This window comes from Emys orbicularis, chromosome 3 (genome assembly GCF_028017835.1).
Source record: "Emys orbicularis isolate rEmyOrb1 chromosome 3, rEmyOrb1.hap1, whole genome shotgun sequence".
NCBI classification, from domain to species: Eukaryota; Metazoa; Chordata; order Testudines; family Emydidae; genus Emys; species Emys orbicularis.
Genome location: NC_088685.1, coordinates 163,924,201 through 163,945,442, shown reverse-complemented (window position 1 = coordinate 163,945,442; position 21,242 = coordinate 163,924,201). Strand labels below are relative to the sequence as shown.

At 43.4% G+C, this 21,242-nt stretch overlaps 1 protein-coding gene across 1 annotated transcript in view; it reads right to left on the bottom strand.

Annotated features, from left to right (window-relative positions):
- Positions 1-21,242, bottom strand: part of LOC135876118 (calpain-8-like) — a 50,287-nt gene that overhangs the window by 18,861 nt on the left and 10,184 nt on the right. The window contains exons 3-10 of the mRNA XM_065401299.1: positions 16,810-16,879; positions 7,299-7,417; positions 5,807-5,940; positions 5,317-5,485; positions 3,762-3,845; positions 2,898-2,983; positions 1,406-1,480; positions 434-594 (exon numbers count right to left, since the gene is read on the bottom strand). Coding sequence (XP_065257371.1) covers positions 434-594; positions 1,406-1,480; positions 2,898-2,983; positions 3,762-3,845; positions 5,317-5,485; positions 5,807-5,940; positions 7,299-7,417; positions 16,810-16,879 — 898 coding nt within the window. The remainder of the gene's footprint in view (positions 1-433; positions 595-1,405; positions 1,481-2,897; positions 2,984-3,761; positions 3,846-5,316; positions 5,486-5,806; positions 5,941-7,298; positions 7,418-16,809; positions 16,880-21,242) is intronic.

Genomic DNA, 21,242 nt, shown 5'->3' with positions numbered 1-21,242 from the left:
CCAAATTAGAGAGAAAAGGAGACGTGACCTATTTTCTGAATCAGACACTGATGCAGCCCAAGATGGCAGAAATCTCATGAAAATGACTGATCTCACAAGATTCCCAACCAGTCCTGATAATGGAAATCTCTTAATACCAGCTGATCTCATGAGATTTCTGCCATTTTTGGCTGAAATCTCATGAGAGCACTTGCAAGATTTCAACTTCATCAAACCCAAACAGACAGCCCTGATTCAGCCTTGAGCCTAGACCCTGGACTAAACCAATCCAGATCTTTGCTTCACCTCTTTGATCCAACTATAAAAACAGCAGAACAACACCCCATGAAACAACCCACATTGATGCTGCAACAGTGATACAACATGGAACCTGTGTTGGAAGAAATTGTATCTATTTCTTCACCACGCATACAAGTTTCACCTGGGTCTTTACCTGGATAGTTCTGGCAGCCACCAGCGGTAGAACCCCGTCTCCACTGACCACTGAATAAGGTCAGACCCCATTTATGGACCTTGTCACTCGTCAGGGTATCAGGAGTCAAGTTGCAGATCTCAAGCCGTGTAAACTGTCTTTGAAAATCTGAGAATGCCATCCTGACATCAAAGAACGCAAAGAGTCCACGGTGAATTCATGAACTTGGAACACGGCCAGACCCACTGTGAATTGACCCCTTTTCTAATGAGGCAGCAAATGGCAGAACCACAGGAGAATTACCTGAAATTCAGTCTAATTGAACTTTGAAACTAAAGTTGGCTTCTAGGAACCCCAACCACCCCTTTAAGGCAACAGTTCTCAATGACTAATATTCATTAAGGGCTCAATTGTGCCACCTTTGCTCATGCTGAGTCATACCTTAGTACCCAAATAATTTCACTGAAATCAGCTATGTGCAGCTATGTGGGGAATGAGATACTACTCAGTGTAAGGGTAACACAATAGGGCCCTGTGAAAGAGCCATACATCCAAATAGTCCCAGAGATTTTTTTAAAAATTGGCTATTGGATGGTGGTTGAGAAAATACCACTATCCAAAGGGTTACTAACACAGCTGTGATGTGTGAGAGTTATTATCCCGTCTCCTAGAACTGGAAGGGACCTCTGCAGGATTTTTCCCTACAGCATATTATCCAACTGTTTACACAGACAGTGGTGACACAAGTGTTATATAAAACCAGATCTGGGGCAAAATCAGTACTTGGTCCTGCTAGTGAAGGCAGGAGGCTGGACTCGATGACCTTTCAAGGTCCCTTCCAGTTCTAGGAGACGGGATAATAACTCACACATCATGGCGGTGTTAGTAACCCTTTGGATAGTGGTATTTTCTCAACCACCATCCAAAGCAATGCTTACCAGGACATCTCCAAGTACAGTTTCCAAAGGATTAATCCCACTAAATGATTCTTACCAAAACTCTCCATCATCTGCTTGCTTATCCAGAGCCTGTTTTTGTTTGGGATCAATATAATTCCATTCTGGAGCACTGCAGGCAAAACACAAAAGGCAATAAGTATAGTAGTTACATTTTACTTTATAACAACTTCAGGGAGTTGGAATCTTTCTATAGTTACAGCTGATAAAAGTACATATTTCCTTCAATGACTGGATCCTTTACTCATCCCAAGGGCTGTGCAAAATGCAAATTGACTCTATATACAGTTGGAAATTATTTAGACAAGCTGGTCAAAGAATCAGGCTTTACATTTAACTGTATTTGCAGCAAATGAACCTTAAATTTAATCATAACTACAAGATGCAAGAATGCACAGATATGACTAGGACTAACTGGATGAAATTAAGAAAAGACTATCAGGAAATGTTTCTCAGTGTGAGATCTATTCTAATGTCTAATAGTCTCCCAAGCAGAGTGGTGAAACCTCCATTATTTGGGACATTTTAAAACAAGAATGGAGAAAGAGAGACTAGAAAATATACTGCAGGGAACAATCCTGCACTGCTCACATGGAAGGACTAGGTATCCAATGCTTCTATTCAATCTCTATCATACTATTGTATAGTGGGCCAGATTCTGATCTGATCCCAAAAAAATCTGGAGTAATTCCATTGATTTCAGTGGAGATGATCCACATTAAAACAGGTATAACTGCGATCAGAATATGGCCCTGTAAATTTATATGAAGCATACTACTTTTTGGGTGAGCAAACCAGATCCAATGAAAACAAGATTCACCCAAAAGCTTTGCTCAAGTTGCACACAAACTCAATGCTATAATTTCAGCCCGCCGGGATAAGAAGCAGATATATCAAAATACTGCGTGAGAAATTATTTTCATGGTATTTCCAAACTGACCAAACCCAAGAAAATCTTAGAAACGTTGTGACCATAGTTCTCATGAGATTCCAAGCCCAGCTTCCAGCCCAGAGCGGTTCAGATGGGTATTCAAACGTGTGGGTGCTTAGTTGAACCCAATCATAGCCTTTCAAGCTTCTCCAGCAGCAGTCAAACATTGCCCTTTCTTAGGCCTTGTAGTCCCATCAATGTCGATGGAGTTGCACAGCAATTTGGCTGTATTAGGTTTTCTAGCCATGGAAATTGATGGTATCTCACCAGCATCAGTAGGATACAGGCATGAGGAGAGTCACCTTGCGGAATGACATGGGTCTGACTTCCTTGGCCCTGTTCACAGCAAGAACTACAGACTACTCTCTACAAATAGAGAGCCCTGCCTGGGGTGAGGAGGTAAATCCCATGATGAGAACAGATCAATAGCCAGCACTGCTAATTTATTAATAATGCTTTATTTCTGACTAGTATCAATTGATTTAACACTTTTTCCAAATGTGCTGTGTGGCTTATTAACGGCAGATATTACCAATTTAATTTTAAAAGATTTTGGAACACAGTTATGAGAGGGATGCCACAGTATATAACAACCTACTTATCACTCCAGGCTCCGGTCCACTCCACTTCACCCCAGGGATTTCTAATCCTGACTAGCTTCTCTGGGCGCCCACGGTAGTTTACCTGTAGGATCCACAACAAGCAGAGTCTGAGCATTTTGTTAATTTACTCATTATCCTGTAGTATTTGCTTTTACATCTAGAGAAAAACAATTTGCACTCTTGTGGGATGGTCAGAGATAAAAAAACCACTAAATGTCTCCCACTCCCACCATCATTTTATTCTCCCCTTCACCACCAACCCAGCGCTACAAAAATACCATTAGGCCTGTAAGTAATGCTGAGTCATACAATAGATGGGTAACATGCAAGGATGAGCATCAGCTACAACACAGCACAAGAGCTGCATTCTCCACAGCATGTGGCATTTCAGAAGATAGTGCAGCAGCATAAATGGTACAAAGTTATTTAGCAGAATCATCTCTATAATCACAATAGCTTGTGATATGTAGGGAAAGCTTGTGAAATGTAAGGTTCAAGTGAGTTTATAATATAGTCTGTTAGTACAATGTAGGTTGCAGGCTATGTTAATTCGCTGAGGAAAACTGGTTGGAATAAAGTCTCTGAGAGGTTATCACCAAGGGGAGAGATATCAAGCTAAAGAACTTTTACAGTCAATCTCTGTCTCTGTGGCTGTGAAGATGTTAGCAATATTTTCATATGGGTCACACATGGAGAGTCATCAGCAAGTTGTCAAAGACAGTGTAGTATCGCAAACCCAAAATTATGTTGTGTGTTACACTGGTAAATCATTCTGTGTGATGGTAAGTTTCATCAACACTGTATAGGGCAGGTTTACCCATAGGAAACCTAATAGGTTTAGCCATTATGTATGAGCTTACCTCTTCTGCTCCAGTGAGAGAGTAAGCATGTCCCTTTACCAATTTCTTACTTGTGATAGCCTCAGTTTCAGCTGCACTCGTGATCTAGGACAATAAAAATGCTGTTATATATTGCACGCGCACATAGTTTTAAAGACCAAATTAATACAGTTGCAGATATCTAAATGGTATCATAAAGTATAAAAAATTCAACAATACAAACTGTGTTAAACAGAAATGGACCCAAACCCTGGAGCTCAACTTTGTATCTCCAGAACACCCCAGTTCCAAACACATCTGTGACTTGGGGTGAGGGAGGGGCTGAAATCTGAATCCAAATCCAAACTTTCCCAACTTCAAATATTCAGGTCCAGTCCATTATAGAGAGAAGTTTCAGTTACTAACTTTTATGTGAACTCAGATCCAGAGCTCAGATCTGTTGTTTTGGTCAGAATCCAATAAGTCAATAATAAACTCAGCCTCTGGTGAATATAAAGGGCTCAGTATGCCAAGATTCAGATATACAACACTGACCTTTTTTACCGTGCAACTTACAAAAAAAAAAAAAAAAAGTTGAGGGGCAAGAGGAAGAAACGAATTTGAAAGATGTGGGCTTCTTTTAACCTATCTAATGTTTTCTATAACTGCTGAGACTGCCTATTACAGATGTCAGTGATTTATAGGATTGAGAAATGGAGCCAACTCCAGGTTGTGTCTGGGGAAAAGGGCGAGTGTGGGTCTCAAATGACTGACCTAGAGTACCTCATAATAAAGCATACTTGAAAGGCACCACAGAGTGAATGTAAGACATTCTCAAAGAGTTTGTGTCTGTCTCCTTCTCCCTATTTGGGTGTCTGGGGCTGTAGGCAGGCAGCATTTGAATCCTAACAGTAGTTAGAATTGCATTTTAGAAGCTGGATGACCCAGGCAAATTACTCGTTTCTTTTCCAGTGTCAAAGGAATGTGGTCAGAGAGGAAATATTGTGGAGGAGTCTGAGCTGACACGCAGTCACTAGGTAAATCAGACTTGGGGCAGACTGCCACAACTCTATGAGGGACTCATGCCATCACCAGTACATGAGAGACCGTGTCAGACATCAGGGCTAAATAGATAGTCAAGGAGTCAACATTAACCTAATATTTTTCAAGAAGTTTGTACTGATAATAGCACTTTATACATCTCTAGCTCTTTTAATCCAAGGATCTCAATAGCCCCAAATTAATAAAACCTCACACAATTCCTGTGAGATAGGTTAGCACTGCTATGCCTATTTTACAGATGAGTAAAATGAAGTGGCAATCAGAGGCAAAGTCAGGAATAGAACCCGGCAATATGATTCCTAGTTCCCAGCTCTAATTATTAGGCTCTTTCCTGAGAAGGGAGACACGGTGGGTGGTTGCCCATATAGGACCTGAACCAAAGCCCACTGAAATCAGTAGAAAGTTTCCACTGACTTCAGTGGGTGTTGAAACAGGCCCTTCCATAGTAACAATGCCTGCTGCTGACCTGAGCTTTCCCCTACTACACAGATCAGAGCTCTGATGGTGAAAGAGTAAAATACTGGCAGTATCTCACATCAATGGAGCAGCCAAGCAATGACCCAGCTTGCAGGGCCTTCTGGATGATCTGATATAGGTTTGGTGGGGCCTTCCTCAGATCGTAAGACTCAGAGATGCCACCCGTGAAATCCTCAAACCCTTCTGTAGTGGAGCCTCCTGTGAGAGCCTCATATGAGCCATTCAATCTATGGGGAAGAAAATAAGATAACAGACATGCAATAAGGAATATCCGGCCAGTTTCCACACATACGTCACAGTTGCATTACAGAAATAACAGTTTCACAGGTGTTACTTGTGAAACTAGCAGATAAAACATTTTGAGGCAGAAGTTTGGCAGTGCTCCCTGAAGTGTTTGTGGGAAACAAGAAATGGTGTGGAGAGAGGAAGGAAGAGGAATAAGACACTGACACTAGGGCAGAATGTGTTTGGGCCTGGCACTGGCATGGGTTGAGACAGTCACATTCCTCGCACTTATTATGGCCTCCCTCAGAATTAGCCCCACTTACTTAGCGTAGGCCTTCTCCAGCAGAGCGCTCCAGAACTCATTGCCTTCCTCTGAGTGAAGGAAGAGCAGCTGCCCGTTTTTGGTGGGCAGCCTGTCATCAACAACAACATCCACCCACTCCCCAAACTGCCAGAACTAAGGAAAGAAAGAAAGGGTGGTTAGAGCTGTGTGCTACAGTTACCTCCCTGCTAAAAATCCTCCTGCCACTCTCTGCTTCTCACTGCCCCTTGTGCTATGGAACAGTCTCCCACTTCTTGTTGGCCATTCATCTTCTCTTCTCCATCTTCACATCCCTCATGAAAACCCACTTTGAGGAATCCTAACTACACTGGACTCCTCCCCATTGATTTCTCCTCAGTCTCCCATATGTGAACTGTTGTCTGCATTTTGTCCCATCCATATTACGCTGCACATCATTTGAGACAGAGACCAATGTTTTTTCTGTTCTCTGCTTTACTATATTCTGTAAGGCTTTGGTACATTTACAAGCACTATGTGAAGATTTATTAATAAATAATATTAATGCTGCCTTGGATGGAACATCTAGAACATTCTCATAGTGTGGTCCATGGAGTACTTTTGGTGTCCACAAAGAGCTGGCTGGCAGCTGGGATGCATTAAGACCTAAATTTTCAAAAGTACTTTAGGGTGCCCAACTTGAGGCACCCTGAAAAGGCTTCATTTTCAGAAAGTGCTGTGCACCCACCCACAGAAAAAATAAGGCCCCCTTAAAAAGTACTTCAAGTTAGGGCACCCAAAAACACTAGTCACTTTTGGAAATGTAAGCCTGTGTACTTAGCTAATATTAATTCTCTGAGTAAGCAACTGCTGGAGTTGCCACCAGGATGTTATGTGGTCACAAATGAGAGGGGAGATGGACAACCTGACAAAGATTGGGAGGCAGGCAAATCCACAGGACAGTCTCCCTGCTGAGATGAAATGTGGCCTACACTGTGAAAAAGTTGGAACCTGATCTAGAACATTCTGCTCTACATCACAGTGGTATTAATCTGGCTATTAATGGCTATTAGCCACGATGGGTAAGGAATGGTGTCCCTAGACTCTGTTTGTCAGAGGGTGGAGATGGATGGCAGGAGCGAGATCACTTGATCATTACTCTGTTAGGTTCACTCCCTCTGGGGTACCTGGCATTGGCCACTGTTGGTAGACAGGATACGGGGCTTAGATGGACCTTTGGTCTGACCCAGTACGGCCATTCTTATGTTCTTATGAGTGACTTTCTTGCCACCATTGGCGCAGCACTGGGTTTACACAGGTGTAAGAGAGCAGAATTCTAGCCCACTGAGTATGTATAATTGCATTTTGTTATAGTCTCCTCTATTCTCCCCCTCCCTGTCTATCTCACTTGCACACCTTAATTGCTGAATATCTAACTTGTCATCAGCAATGAGACAAGCTACATTTACTTAAATATTGGATCTTTCTTTTGTTCCTCACATCTTGATCCTGTTTGATAGATTAGCAAGAGTTACCTGGAAATGAAAGATCCCAGCGTAGTTCTTCTGGAAGCTCTGATCTTTGGGAACAATTCGATTCAGGATTTCTTGATCCAAGGTAAGAGATGCAATGGCTGCTAGGAGCCAGCAGTCACCTGGGAACATGCAAGTTTCAAGATAGAAATGTGCATCAATAAAATAGGGCCTTGCAGTTTCCTCATTTCGCCCTACACCACTACTTGAAATACCCTTTGAATAAAATGCCAAAGTACAGTGTCCCGTGAGATCCTATTGGAAGTCTAGTTGCTGGGTTGTTTTGTTTGTTTGTTTTTAAATATATCTGTTCTGCTTATTTTTCCGGGGGGGGGGGGGGGGGAGGGGGCAGATTCTGGCTTTTGTATTTTTAATACAATTACACCCAAATCTTGATTCAAATTCTGCCAAAGTTTCCAGGGCTGATGACAGTGGTGGATTTGGTGTTCCATTTCAAGTTTTATTTGTGTTTAGACCATATTTTTACGTGCTTTTTAATGCCTTCAGGGAGCAATTTATGTGGCTGAAGCAATGCAAGATCTGGGCTTCCCACAACATTTTAATTTCTGGATGATGGAAATACCATGGGGGGGGGGGGGAACAGACTTCATGTTCTTTCATGGCCCCAAATGGCTCCCTGAGGCATTAGAAAAAGATCAGGTTAACAAATACTACTTCTGAGATATTTGGGTTTAACCCAGCCTTTGTTTCTTCATGTGGACACACATAGCAATATCATCAGTTGGTGTAAATCAGCAGTTGAGGATCTGGCCCAAATAGTCTAAACTGGCGTGTGCTTTAACATCGGAGGGCAGCAGTTAACTTCTTAAAAATTAGATAAGTGTATTCACTGTAGCAGAAGATCCAACCCAGTCCTGTGAGATGCTGGGAGCTGCATGCCCTCAACTGTCACTAGCTTGAGGTTAACCTGGAATGGGAATGAAGGTGCCCAGCACCTCATAGTATCAGAAGCCTAATTAGGAAACTGCTGATGGTTAAACTGCCCCCCAGAAAATTCTGAGACCTGTTTGTATCAGTTCCCATAGAAGTGCCCATCGTTTAGCGAAGTGTAACTCTCAAACTAAAACATGCATAGCTCTCCCAGCATTGTAGTTCGTGTTTTAAGGCCTGGCTCTTTAAAAAAAAAAAAAAAAAAAGCTGACATGAGAGGAGATGAGAAAGATAGTCCCCCTCCCCCCCACACACAATGCTGGTCCAAAGGGTAAGGAAATGCCATACTGGTGTCACCATGTTTCCAGGATACCAGCACGCAGCATGAGCGTATTTCAGTACCGCTTTGCATACATGCAGGGTCCATACATGTTGCTAGCACTGAGCTCTAGTATCACACATGTTTTGCCCCACATGAGCACTGTTGAAGAAGCAGAATTAATCATAGTCCTTATGGTAGCAGGGGGATGTGGTAGAGGAGGGGCTTCTGATGTGGAGAGGAAAACAACAGCTTTTGAAGTGGGGATTTAAATCCTCATCTTTCTATGTATCCCTGCTACTGGCTCCCCTGCCTCCCAGTTCGTCAGCTGCTGCCGGCCTGCTCCGAAGTACACAGTGCTATCTTTGAGGAGATGGTGGAGCAGCTCTTCTGGTATTCCTGCTATAACAGCATCCAGCAGAGAACAGACACAGCCAATTGGTAAGGAGGAGGTAGAGTTCTCCCCATATGTGATATCTGGAAATGCCTCCTCTGTGTTACAGCCCAGGCTGTTGTAACGATTGAAATAGAGCCTGCCCCATTAACTACTGAGTGTCAGCAGCTGGGATTTGCTTAACCTCAAGGATGGCCACCTTGGGAATGTTTAGTCAGCACAAAACTATATAGACTCTTCAATTAAATGAGAAGCCTTCCCTGTGTTAATTCTGAGTCTTACTATAGTAATGTAAGGTCCTGTTCTCCTAGGACAGTGCGCGTGCCCACAAAGTGAAGTCCTTCACAAGAATTCCCCATGGGAAATTTCTCTCTGTCCTAGCATTTAGGCAAATGCCAGCAAATTCCATCACTCAATCATTTCTACTTCCTTCAAAAGAGGCTGGATCAGAAAAATATGGGATCTTGCATGTTGTTCCAGTTAGGAGGAAAATTTGATGATGGAGTCAGGGACCTTTTAATGCATCTTGTTTATTTACAAGGAGTGTTCGAAGTCCTGTTTCTCTGAACAGAGGAGGAACCAAACAATAGTTTCCTTGCTCACAGCACTAACCCTCTTTTAGCCAGTGCCAGACCCATAACCCCTCTTTCTAGGCTTCTCTCAGGGCCACACATCATTCTTGTCCAGATTGTGTATGGAGCTTCATTCTCTGTTTGTATGTGTGCTTTTCTGCTTCTCACAACAATATCAGCAAAGCCCTCTGCCCACATAGTACAAATTCCTGAGTAGCCTTTGGTGAGCCTTTTGTTTTAAGCAGTGCCATGTGCCTGTGCTTTGATTTAGAGACCACTATTCCTTTATAACAAAATTTAACGTAACTGTTTCTACTACCTTAAATGAAGGGCAGCAGTTACACCCACCAGCATGCGTCATGAGCTTTAATCCAAACTATAACTATATTTTAGATAGACATTAAGGGCTGGCATATCCACCCACAACTCCCACCAAAAGAACTACATTGCTTTTAAGTGGTACCATTTCTTATTTTGGCGCAAGTCTATATGTGGATATTCTTATTTCAGAATAGAACTGTCCTATTTAAAATGAAACTGTATGATAGCCATGCACAGCCTGGCACTGAAATAACAAAAATGTGAATAAATCCCATTTCGTTATTTTGGCGCAAGTTTGTGGATAGATCAGCCCTCAGTCAGGTATTCTCAAATAAGGAATCATGGTTCAACACTGACCTCAATGCTGCACGTCAGACCCTTCTCACCGCGCAGGACCCTGTAGACTTGAATGTGGCTCAATGAGGGTGCTGGAATTAGCGATGTCAAATCATTTTCAGGATTGGGCCTAAGTTACTTAGATCAAAGAGCTAGGCTTACTTACAAGGTAAGCTTTGGGGGCAGGGACCATCTCTGTTTGTACAGTGCCTACACAATAGAGCCCTGGTCCTGACTGGGGCTGTTACGCATCACTGCAATAACAATAACAATAACAATACATGGATAGTTATCAAAATCTCACTAATTAAAATGTGAGTGTTCTGTTTTTAGAGAGGCTGACAAAGCCATTTTTCTAATCCTACTCGATGGCAATTTTCACAGCTTTCTGTTGCTCCTACCAGTGTGTGCCTATGGTATAGTTCAGAGCTCAGACACCTCTCTTTGAAACCTAAACAAATACCTATGCAGCACCACCAAAGCCTGCCAAGGCAAGGTGTACAAGGATAGTGTTGCTGATTAGAAATCAGCTTTCAAATACTGAGGGAAATTTGGCTTCAGTTTCCTAGAAAGTGAATTTAGTAAATCCAAAGAGAAAAAAGGACTCATCGAGAACACATACTTAACTGAAATACATTTGAAGTGCAGTCGTAGTCAGAAAAGTGCCTGTGTTAAAATTATCTGTATAAAGCCTATCTGCTCACCATGTGCCTTCAGGTCATATCTGTTTAGTTTACAGATGCAAGAAAGTTTTCACTACTGTGAGCCTCACAGAGCTAACCCAGCTATGGCAGCATGAGCTGGATTCTCTCTGTCTCATACATCCCAAACATGCCCTTGTGGCCTGAGGTCACTCTGCAAGCACCCTGCCTCAGTTTCCCCTACACTCAGGCTTCTCAATAACTCCACAAAGGCCAATAACAATGCCCCTTCGTGGGGTCTGGTTTATTAACATAAAATAAACTCAAAATAAAATCTCTTCCCCCACCCAGTCTCACACTGGGCACTGCCCCTCCTCCCTGAGGTTTGTCTATCTTTAAGTTTGTAAGTTGGAGCTTTTTGACCCACCCCAGTATCTGCTCAGTCTCTCCCCTCAGCCTACTCTGGGATCCTTTAAACACTCCCTGCTCTTTGCTGAGCCTTCCTACCTGGAGTCTTCTCACAGCAGCTCTTCCCAGGCTTCTCTTCTGGTTTGGGCTCTCAGCCCTTCCTAGCTTGACCTTCTTCCTGGTCAAGGGTCTCCTGCAGGACCCTCCTGCTCACTGCTGTTCTGCTCTAGCCTCTGCCCATACTTCCTCTTCCCTTCTGGCTCTTTACAGAGACCAGTTGCCCTCTATCCACAAGGACAAGTGCCAGTACAGGACCTTTACTACTGGCGATAAATGCGCCCGAAAGATTTCAGCTTGACTCTCAGATCCTAGGTTGAGTTTGTGATGCAGGCAATATGCAATTTTTTTTTACTTGTGAAGTGAGCAAATTGATCTGGAGTTTGTGAGAAGAAATAAACATGAAATCCCACAATGTCACTTTTAGAATTACTTTATTGACTATCCCCTACATTTAAATCAAATTGTTCCTTCTTCACAACTGTACCGTGCTAACTGATGTTCTCTTAGAGCAAAGCTGTCAGCTTCCTGATTTGATAAAATAATCTCATTGAATGCTACACCTGTGGTAATCTTGGAACTCTGACTCAGAGTCCTGTATAATTATATGATATTTGCTGTACTGCACTCATGGTGACTATAAAATAAAATCCACACAGAGGCTTCTTTCACTAATGCTAAAAGTGTCTAAACTGGTAAGAATTTAATTCTCTAGTCAATGATCTAGTCAAGCAGAGATGGACCCAAACTGAAAGCCCAGACTGGGGGGGGGATTGAGAGAGAGAGAGAAAAGAAACTCCCCACATTTAGAGTTTTTGAAACCCAGATCTGAATTTTGCGGCTCAGAGGCATCTCTGTATTAAACATTTCCTGCTATTTCAGCAAGCCCTTAAGCTCAGAATAGATCCCAGGCAAAATGCTCTCACTCTCTTAGTTCCCAGCCTGTGATCCTTTCCTTCAACATCTGCCCTCTACCCAGACTTGACTCTCAGTTCTACCCTTCACTGCCAGCACTTGCCACAGAGCTCACAGCCCACAGACTAGACTACCCGACTTCTGCAGTGCAGTGGATTACAATACATTAGGTCAACAAGTTTACTACTTTTAAAGGAGGCCTGTTGAAGTTTTGTACTAAAATGAGTTAAACTCTACAATTGTGCATTAAATGCTGCAAACAGAAGCGGTGCAAAGGGACATTCAACAAAGAAATAAGCTTTTACGTTCCTCAAAGACTATCTAGTTGGCCTCAGATCCCCTGATCCCCAGAATGCATCAGTCTGTGATATAGCAGCTATCAGAAACCCCACAGCCTATGGAGATGGGCTTTATGAGGGTAAACATATTATACAATGAAACCTGTCACAGAAACCACTAGTATTAAACATACTCCTGTGTTAAGAGGCCAAAAAGAATCCCCAAATATCTGAGTACAGTTCAGATCCACCTTTACTAGAAGACATCTCTCACAGCTAGGTTTTTGCCTGAATGGGCACTTTAGCTATGCATATATAATTGTCACACAGAGAGAGAGTGTGTATGGGACAGATCTTCAACTGGTGTAAACAGGCATAGCTCTATTGGCTTCGATGAGACTACACCCGTGTACACTGGCAGAGGATCTGGCCCTCTGTTTCTAAAGTGTGTACAGCGCTTCAGGAGCCTTCAAGATGAACAGCACTTTATAAATGCAAATGGCATGGATCTGGAAAGCTACTTTAAGTGTATTTTTATCCCAGTGGATGTAAAATAATATTTATTTTTAAAAAATAAATCTCTGCCACTTGCTATTTGAGGCCTTCACCAAATAATTTTGGGGTTAACTTATTTGGATTGCTGTAAGGAAACTTCACAGGTCACCTTTAAATAATAGAGTGTGTGTGACTCTGCATTTTAAGTTGTAACGAGGCCATCAAAAAGCAATGGTTCAAAGAGTGCATTTAAAATATTTCCAGTCTTTCAAGTTCCCATCAAACTCGCCACGCTGATATTCATCTAACTTACGCTGTTGTCAAAGAAATAAAGTTTAATGGAGTGAGACTGTAACTCTGGATTTCCTGCTTTTGTTCCTACAAGCCCAGACTTGTAGTGTTCTTTTTAAAAGCAAAACATGTCACAAAGAAGTATAAAAAAATTGGGTTTATTCCCCTAAGGGACTAGTCAGTGGGTCACACAGTTGACTTATGTAAATATGTAACCAGGGTTTGTTTCAATAAAAGCGTTTTACATACAGGGCTTACTAATCAGCACTTTGATATTCAAGCTATTAGATTAAATAATAAAGAGGCCCACTGTAGCCTCAGCAGTGTTAAGCAACTACCACCTGAACATTAAAAGATATGCTCCCTGGTTATGCTCCGAACTCAAGTCGATTTTATTTACAGTAACTCCTCACTTAACGGTGTAGTTATGTTCCTGAAAAATGCAACTTTAAGTGAAACGATGTTAAGCGAATCCAATTTCCCCATAAGAATTAATGTAAATAGGGGGGGTTAGGTTCCAGGGAAAATTTTTTTTGCCTGACAAAAAGCATTATATACATTTTAAATAATTTTAAACAAGCAATTTCATACAGGTATAAGTTTTAAACAATGTTAAAGAAACAATTTAATTCTACAATTATCACTGCTGAGTATGAAGCTTGGGGTGGTGGAGTCAGAGTGGAAGAGGTTGGATTGTCCGGCTGCTCCTCTTGCTGTTCTTGCAAGCACAGGCACTGACTTTGCCGGGGGCAGGGGGCTCAACCCTCGGCCCATCCACTCTACTCCTTCCCCCAAGCCCCCACCCTTGACCCGCCTCTTCTCCTCCACCCCCTCCTCCCCCTTTACTTCTCACGCTGCGTCCTCGCTCCTCCCCCCTCCCTTCTGAACGCCGCAAGCCAGCTGATTGCCGCGGGCAGGAGGCAGGGGAGGGAAGCGGGAGGCGCGCCGAGTCCTCGCTCCTCCCTTCTCCCTGCTGCCTGGGGCAATCAGCTGGCTTGCAGCATTTAGGAGGCAGGAGGGAGGGGGAGGAGTGAGGACTTGACACGCAGGCTCTCCCCCTTCCCCTCCCCCGCCTCCTGCCTGGGGCAATCAGCTGGTTTGCGGTGTTCAGGAGGCAGAGGAGGGTGGGGGAGCCTGCGCGCCATGTCCTCGCTCCTCCCCCCTCCCTCCTGAACACCGCAAGCCAGCTGATTGCCGCGGGCAGGAGGGGGGAGGGAAGACGCTGATCTGCGGGGTCTGCCAGTGGGCGGGGGGCGCTGTGGGGGGGCACAGCGTAGGGAGGCTGCCAGCTGTGGAGAAAGCAGGCAGCCAAACAACGTAAGAGTGGAGCATTGCACAACTTTAAATGAGCATGTTCCCTAATTGATCAGCAACGTAACAACGTTAACTGGGACGACTTTAAGTGAGGAGTTACTGTATGTATGTATGTATGTATTTTTACAAAGGGACAGAGTACTGTGGAGCTGATAGAAGCGATTCTATACAGAGATGCAAGCCGGCCATCATTATATTATCAGCCTGATTTTCTACTCTTCCCACAAGCCAAAAAGGATTGTTTTGAGAGATGGGCTCAAGCCAGACAATTTTGATTCCGATTTCAAGAACCTCCCCAAAAGTTATGGAGTGATCAGCTCCACGGCTTTGGGGTTCTGCCCACAGGACTCTGTTAGGAAATCTCAGAAACATGCCCCACTCCCTAGTTCAGAGGAGGGGGATTAGTTTTGGCCCATCTTTATTATTCCTGCTATATGATTTACTTTGGCATTAGTCCACGGTGAAAGTCTCTGTTTGCAAAATGCCACAAGGCTGTCAGACTTCCACGCGGGGGCGGAAATGAAGAAGGTAAAGAAGGAGCTGGAACAACTGGCCCTGAGGGAGCCTGATTCATCATTAACTAAAACGATGTTTGTATGTCAGACCAGACAAGGCTGGAAGTATGCTCCAGTCCCTTAGCTTGTAAGCTGCCATGGAAAAGAGGTTTGTATTCTGGGCATGTAAAAAAATCCACATCCATTACAGAAACTTCATAGACTGTGATGCTGACAAGAAATGGAGCCTTTACTATTCTTACTGAACAACCCTCTGAAAATGCAGTAAGTGATCTCCTATGCCCTGATCCAGCGTTAACTGAGTAAATATTCTGGCGCAAGTATATGATTGTGCCTCTTATTTTTAGCAATTGGAACACACACACTGAGGGATTTTCTAGCAATTGCTTTAATGAAGCTGTGTTTACTGGGGCAGCACTTGTGTCATTTACTGTCAATGACTTGCAGAAATGGCATGAATCTTATTTGCACAATTGATGAGACTGAGGTATGGTTAGAACTACTGCAGTAAGCACCTTGGAGGGGAGGGAGCTCAGACGCAATGTAACTAATCTATCAAGTTCTTATTACAGGGCTTTCAGAATTTTAGGCTGTGTGTGTTGGCAGGAAAGCTTGTAATGCTGCTGCTGCTGTTTTGCAATGATGGATCTTACCAGTTGGGTAGCAAAGAAAGAAGGCATGTGTTGGGTTAGAATAAGGCCTTAAAAAGGAATAAAAAAAAAAAACAGTTAAAGCCCCTATTAAAGTTCTATGTAAAGCAGCATTCGAAAAGCAGGTAAGGAAGCGTCAGCTTTGCTATGATGGATGATAAAACGTCTTCCAAACATTAATCAATGTTGCTCTGCAATTCAAGGAGAAATGTTTGGTGCCACCTTGCCCTGCTATATTTAAACTGTGCGCCTGGTGTATGGTCTCCCCTTTCTTTCTCCATTATTTGCTCACTGTTCTGCACCAAATGCTGTAGAAATAGAATGTTCAACATGAAATTGGAACAAATTACTTGTTAAGGAGGACCCTGCTGAGCTGATGTGCTCTGTTAATTTCTGAACGATGTGGTCAGCATTCCTAACTCATGGCCACGACCAGATGGATTGTCCTGCCCGTATGTTGATATGGCAGATAATGGCACTGACCACTGTTGTTGAGGTTGTAAAACAATTTCCATTTTAACCCCTTGTTCTCATACACTCAGACTTTCGGAAATATTGAGCTTCTGAGATGAAATTGTCCATGCTCATTACCTGCTCTAAGGTGAAATTATTTGGAAAGTCTGAATAAAATCCCCCAATTATTTTAAAGATATGACAGGGTTTTTAAAAAAACCCAAACACATTTTTATTGTAAAGTTATGACGGGGTTAAAAAAATCCCACAAGCACATATTTTTCCCTAGTATAAAAATTTCTTACTTTTTAAAGTGATAACTCAAAAATAACTGAACTTCAAACTTGGTATGTAAATAGGAATGAATGAGCATTATGTGTGCTGTTATGTGCATATATGTGTGAGTTTGGGAGGAAATGATATAAAAACCCCTTCTGTGGATCATCAGCAGGGTTTGAACCTGTGACCTTCAGCACAGATTTCAATTATTTGATCTAAAAGAGTAATTCCATTAGCTGGTAGAAGTAGTAGGTTCTTGCCTTTTTGCTTCTGTGTAGTGCAGAATGGAATAAACTTAGGTAGTGTGTTACATGGCTTTTCAAATAACAAAAGGTATTTTCCTGTCTCTAAAACAAGCAAAATTCTGCTCAATTACTCTACTCACCCAAGATCCCTTGGCGAATGTCTGTCCGAGTGGCTCCTCCAACTATAAACTGAGGATTGGTACATAACTCCTGAAAATAATGTTGTTAAATTCATGTTATTCTTGGCGGTCTGACAAAAGCTGCAGTTTGTTTCTGACCCATATTATTTCAATTCAAAATCCAGAAAAAGAAAAATATGTAAACATTTCCAATATATTTAAAAGATCAAGATTAAAAAAAACAAAACATTGGAAAAGTGTTCTTTGCCTGTGTTATTAGCAACATCTCAGGTTATGAAAACTCAGCTGAACTTTAAATTCTAATGTACTTTACACCCTTTGAGCCAAATCAATGCCCTTACTCAGTCATTTCTGCCATTGACATCAATGAGAGTTTTGCCTGAATAGGGAGTGAGTAAAAACTGAGAAGGAACTTCAGGGTTTGGTCATTTTTGTTTACTTTGCAGTTCATTGAGCTCAATCAATTGAAGTAGGTTGGTCAGTTTCACTTTCTGGTACTCAGGCACTAACATCCTGCTGTTATTTGGGCTACTGTTTGAACTTCCCACACCTATTTTCAATGCAGTGAAAGAATACATATGCAAACATTTCTATTGCTATTAGCTTTTGTAATTCTCCCACTTTTTCAGAATCTTCTTTTGGGGCCATCCAGGGATTTTAAGTTAGAATGTCTTTTCTCTCCACTGCAAGTCTGAATAGCCCTCAAGTTACAATTAGGAATGAAATTGTCCATACCCACTACTTGCTCAAAGGTGCAATTGTTTGAAAAGTCTGAATAAAATCCTCCAATTATTTTAAAGCTAGGACATGGTTTAAAGTCTCCCCATTCTCTCCAAGGACAAAAGTCTTCACTTGCTCTGAGCACTTCACGTGAGTTTCTAAATGAAGGTGATAAGCAGGGCCGGCTCTGGCTTTTTGGCCGCCCCAAGCAACAACAACAAAACAAAACAAAAACGGGGCGGCCAGAACGGCAAAGCAAAAAAAAACAAAAACAAAACCTGCGGTGCAGCCGGAGCGCGGGTGCAGGGGGACCGGCTCGGGGGGGGCGGGGAGGGAGGGAGCGGGCGGGAGAGAGAGAGAAGGGGGGGGCCAGGGCTACAGCAGGGGCGCTGCCACGCGGCCCCTCCCGCTGCGCCGCCTCCTGCCGCCTGCCGCGAGGGCTCCGCTCCGGTCGGCGGGGAGGGAAGGAAGAGGACTGCCCTGCAGGGCGCTCTGGTTCTCCGTGCCGCCGCCCCCTACAGGGCGGCCAGAGCGGAACAACAACAAAAAAAAAGCGGCCGTGCCGCCCTAGGATTGGGCAGAATGCCGCCTCGAACAATCTGCCGCCCCAAGCACCAGCTTGCTCAACTGGTGCCTGGAGCCGGCCCTGGTGATAAGCAGGGCTGGCCTTACCAGGAGGCGAACTGAGGCGGCCGCCTCAGGTGCCAGACTGTGGTGGTGGGGCGCCACTAGGACCTAGAGTGTAGAAAATTGTGTCGTTGCTGGTGCATATGTATTCTCTCTGCTCTAGATGCACAGAGATGGTGGAGTGCTGTGCTGGAGGAAGGAGGGCACAAGAGACATAACAGGCAGGCAGGAGAAACGGTGAGAGGGAATAACAGAAAGCAGCAGGAGCTGCAGGGAGAGAGGAGGAGGAGGAGCCTCTTATGTACCTCTCTAGCATCCCCAGGAGCCTGGACTGATTAACACCAGCTTCTCAGGGAGCTTCCTGTTTCCTGCTGCCTCCCTGAACCCACTTGAGGAGAGCAGGCAGTCAACTGAAGTAGTAGGAGCCAGTTAGGCCCATAAAATGCTGATATCTTCCCTCACTCAGGCCCTGCTACCAGCCTGCTTATTTGTCCCCTTCAATTGAGTGTTGAGAGCCACTCTAGCTGGCACAGAACAGCAGTCATGAGTGAAAGAAGAAAACGCCCCTCTGGGGCAGCATTCAGAAAAAGAAAGAAAGGAAAGGAAGCTTTTCTATCTAAGCAGGAAGGAGCTCTCATGAGATACATAGACACAAATGTTCACGGTGAGCCTTCCGGCCCCAGTGAGGATGTGAGTGGTGAGGAGATGCCTGATCTTCCAATTAGTCAGAGTGCAGGTGACCTGGTAGCTACTGCAGCATCCATATCTCCATCTCAAATGGATGTAACCATGCACATTCCTGAAGAAAAATGTAGATCAGAGACGAGCATGGTGGAAGCGCAAGAAACAGCTGCTGCTGAGTTTAGTTCCTTAAGTCTAGATGATCCAGGACTGTGGACCCACTTGAGCAATAGCCTGAGGGACTTCCTTGTACTGCATGGGCCACAGCAAGTAAAAAACGTCATGTTCCCCAAAAACAATGAAAATAGAAGTTTCCATCCAACACATTACTGGCATGAAATCCCCAATGGTGACAAAGTGGAGAGGCTATGGCTTATGTACTCAAAAACCCAGAATGCTGCATACTGTTTTTGTTGCAAACTCTTCTAGTCTAATGTTCCAGCCACATTGGGTTCTACAGGAACAAAGGACTGGAAAAATCTGGCTAGAAATCTGGCATACCATGAGAAGGCAGCAAATCACCAGAGAGCATTCCATAGGTGGAAAGAGCTTGAGATGAGACTAAGGTTAAAGGCCACCATAGATGATCAGCATCAAGAGAAGATTCCATCAGAGTCTCTTTACTGGCAAAATGTTTTGAAAAGGCTCACTGCCATTGTGAGAATGCTTGCTACCCAAAACCTAGCACTGCGTAGCACTTCAGATCAGCTGTATGTGCCAAACAATGGAAACTTCCTTAAAATTGTGAAGCTGATGGCTGAGTTTGATGCTGTACTCCAGGAGCATCTAAGAAGAGTCACCACCCAAGAAATGTACACACACCACTACCTTGGAAAAACAATTCAAAATGAGATCACACAGTTACTGGCAACAAAAGTCAAACAGAAGATTGTGGCAGATCGAAGTCAGCAAGATATTACTCTGTTATTCTGGACTGCACACCTGACATCAGCCATACAGAACAAACGACTTTAATGGTGTGTTTTGTAACAACAACAGAACCTAGTGAAAATGTCCCTGCAATGGTGACTGTCAGAGAGCATTTTCTAGAATTTATTGACATTGTTGATACTACAGGAGCTGGTGTGACAAATGTGCTTCTTAAAAAGCTGGAAGATAAGGGAATTGCGATAGCTGACATGAGAGGTCAGGGCTTATGATAATGTTGCCAACATGAGAGGAAAGAACAGAGGAGTGCAGACATGGATCCGAGAGTTAAACCCTCGAGCTTTTTTTGTCCCATGCAGTTCTCATTCATTGAACTTGGTGGTCAGTGATGTGGCATCAGCTTCTAGTGAGGCTGCTGAATTTTTTAATGTAATTCAAAGCATCTATGTATTTTTCTCTGCATCAACTCATCGATGGCAAATTTTGAAGCAACATCTGGGAACATCCTCTTTGACACTGAAACCACTGAGTGCCACACGATGGGAAAGTCGAGTGGAGGCGACTATCAAAGCCTATCAAACACCAAATTGGGAAGATAGATGATGCCATAGTTGCCATTATGGAGGATAATGCTATGACAGGAACTATCTGTGGGAGAACAGTGGCAGAGGGAAATTGACTCACCAGAAACATACATAACTTCAAATTTCTGTGTGGCTTAGTGTTGTGGCATGACATACTGTTTGAAATAAATGTTGTAAGCAAGAGACTCCAAGGTGTTGACCTTGATATATCTGGAACAATGGAACAACTGGACAAAGCAAAGTCATACCTACAGTCTTACCTGTCAGATGAGGGATTTCAAAACGTTCTGAAGAGTGCACAGAAGTTGGCAGAGGAACTTCACACTGAAGCTATTTTCCCACCCATTCAAGAATACAAGAGTCACCGAAGAAGATGACATTTTGATTCTGAGGCACGGGATAATCCCATAAGAGACCCCAAACAACAATTCAAAGTTGAATTCTTTAACCAGGTGCTAGATTGTGCAATACAGTCAGTTGAAGAACGTTTCATGCAGCTCAAGGAACACAGCAGTATATTTGGGATGTTGTATGATATTCCAAAACACCTCACTATCCCTGAAGAAGACCTACACCAGCAAAGCAGGGCACTAGAGACAGTGTTGACACACGATGACATGCGCGATATTGATGCGAGTGATTTAGGTGATGAACTGAAAGCCCTTTCAAGATACATTTCAGCAGGATCAACTCCAAAGGCTGTTCTGGACTATATGTGCACAAATAAGATGACCACCCTCTTTCTAAATGCTTTTTTTGCTCTGCGCATAATTCTAACACTTCCTGTAACAACTGCCAGTGGACAATGCAGCTTCTCCAAGCTGAAGTTAATAAAAACACATCTACACTCCACAATGACACAGGAGAGGCTGGTTGGCCTTGCAACCATCTCAATAGAGTATGAGCTGGCCCCGACTATGGACCTTCAGGAAG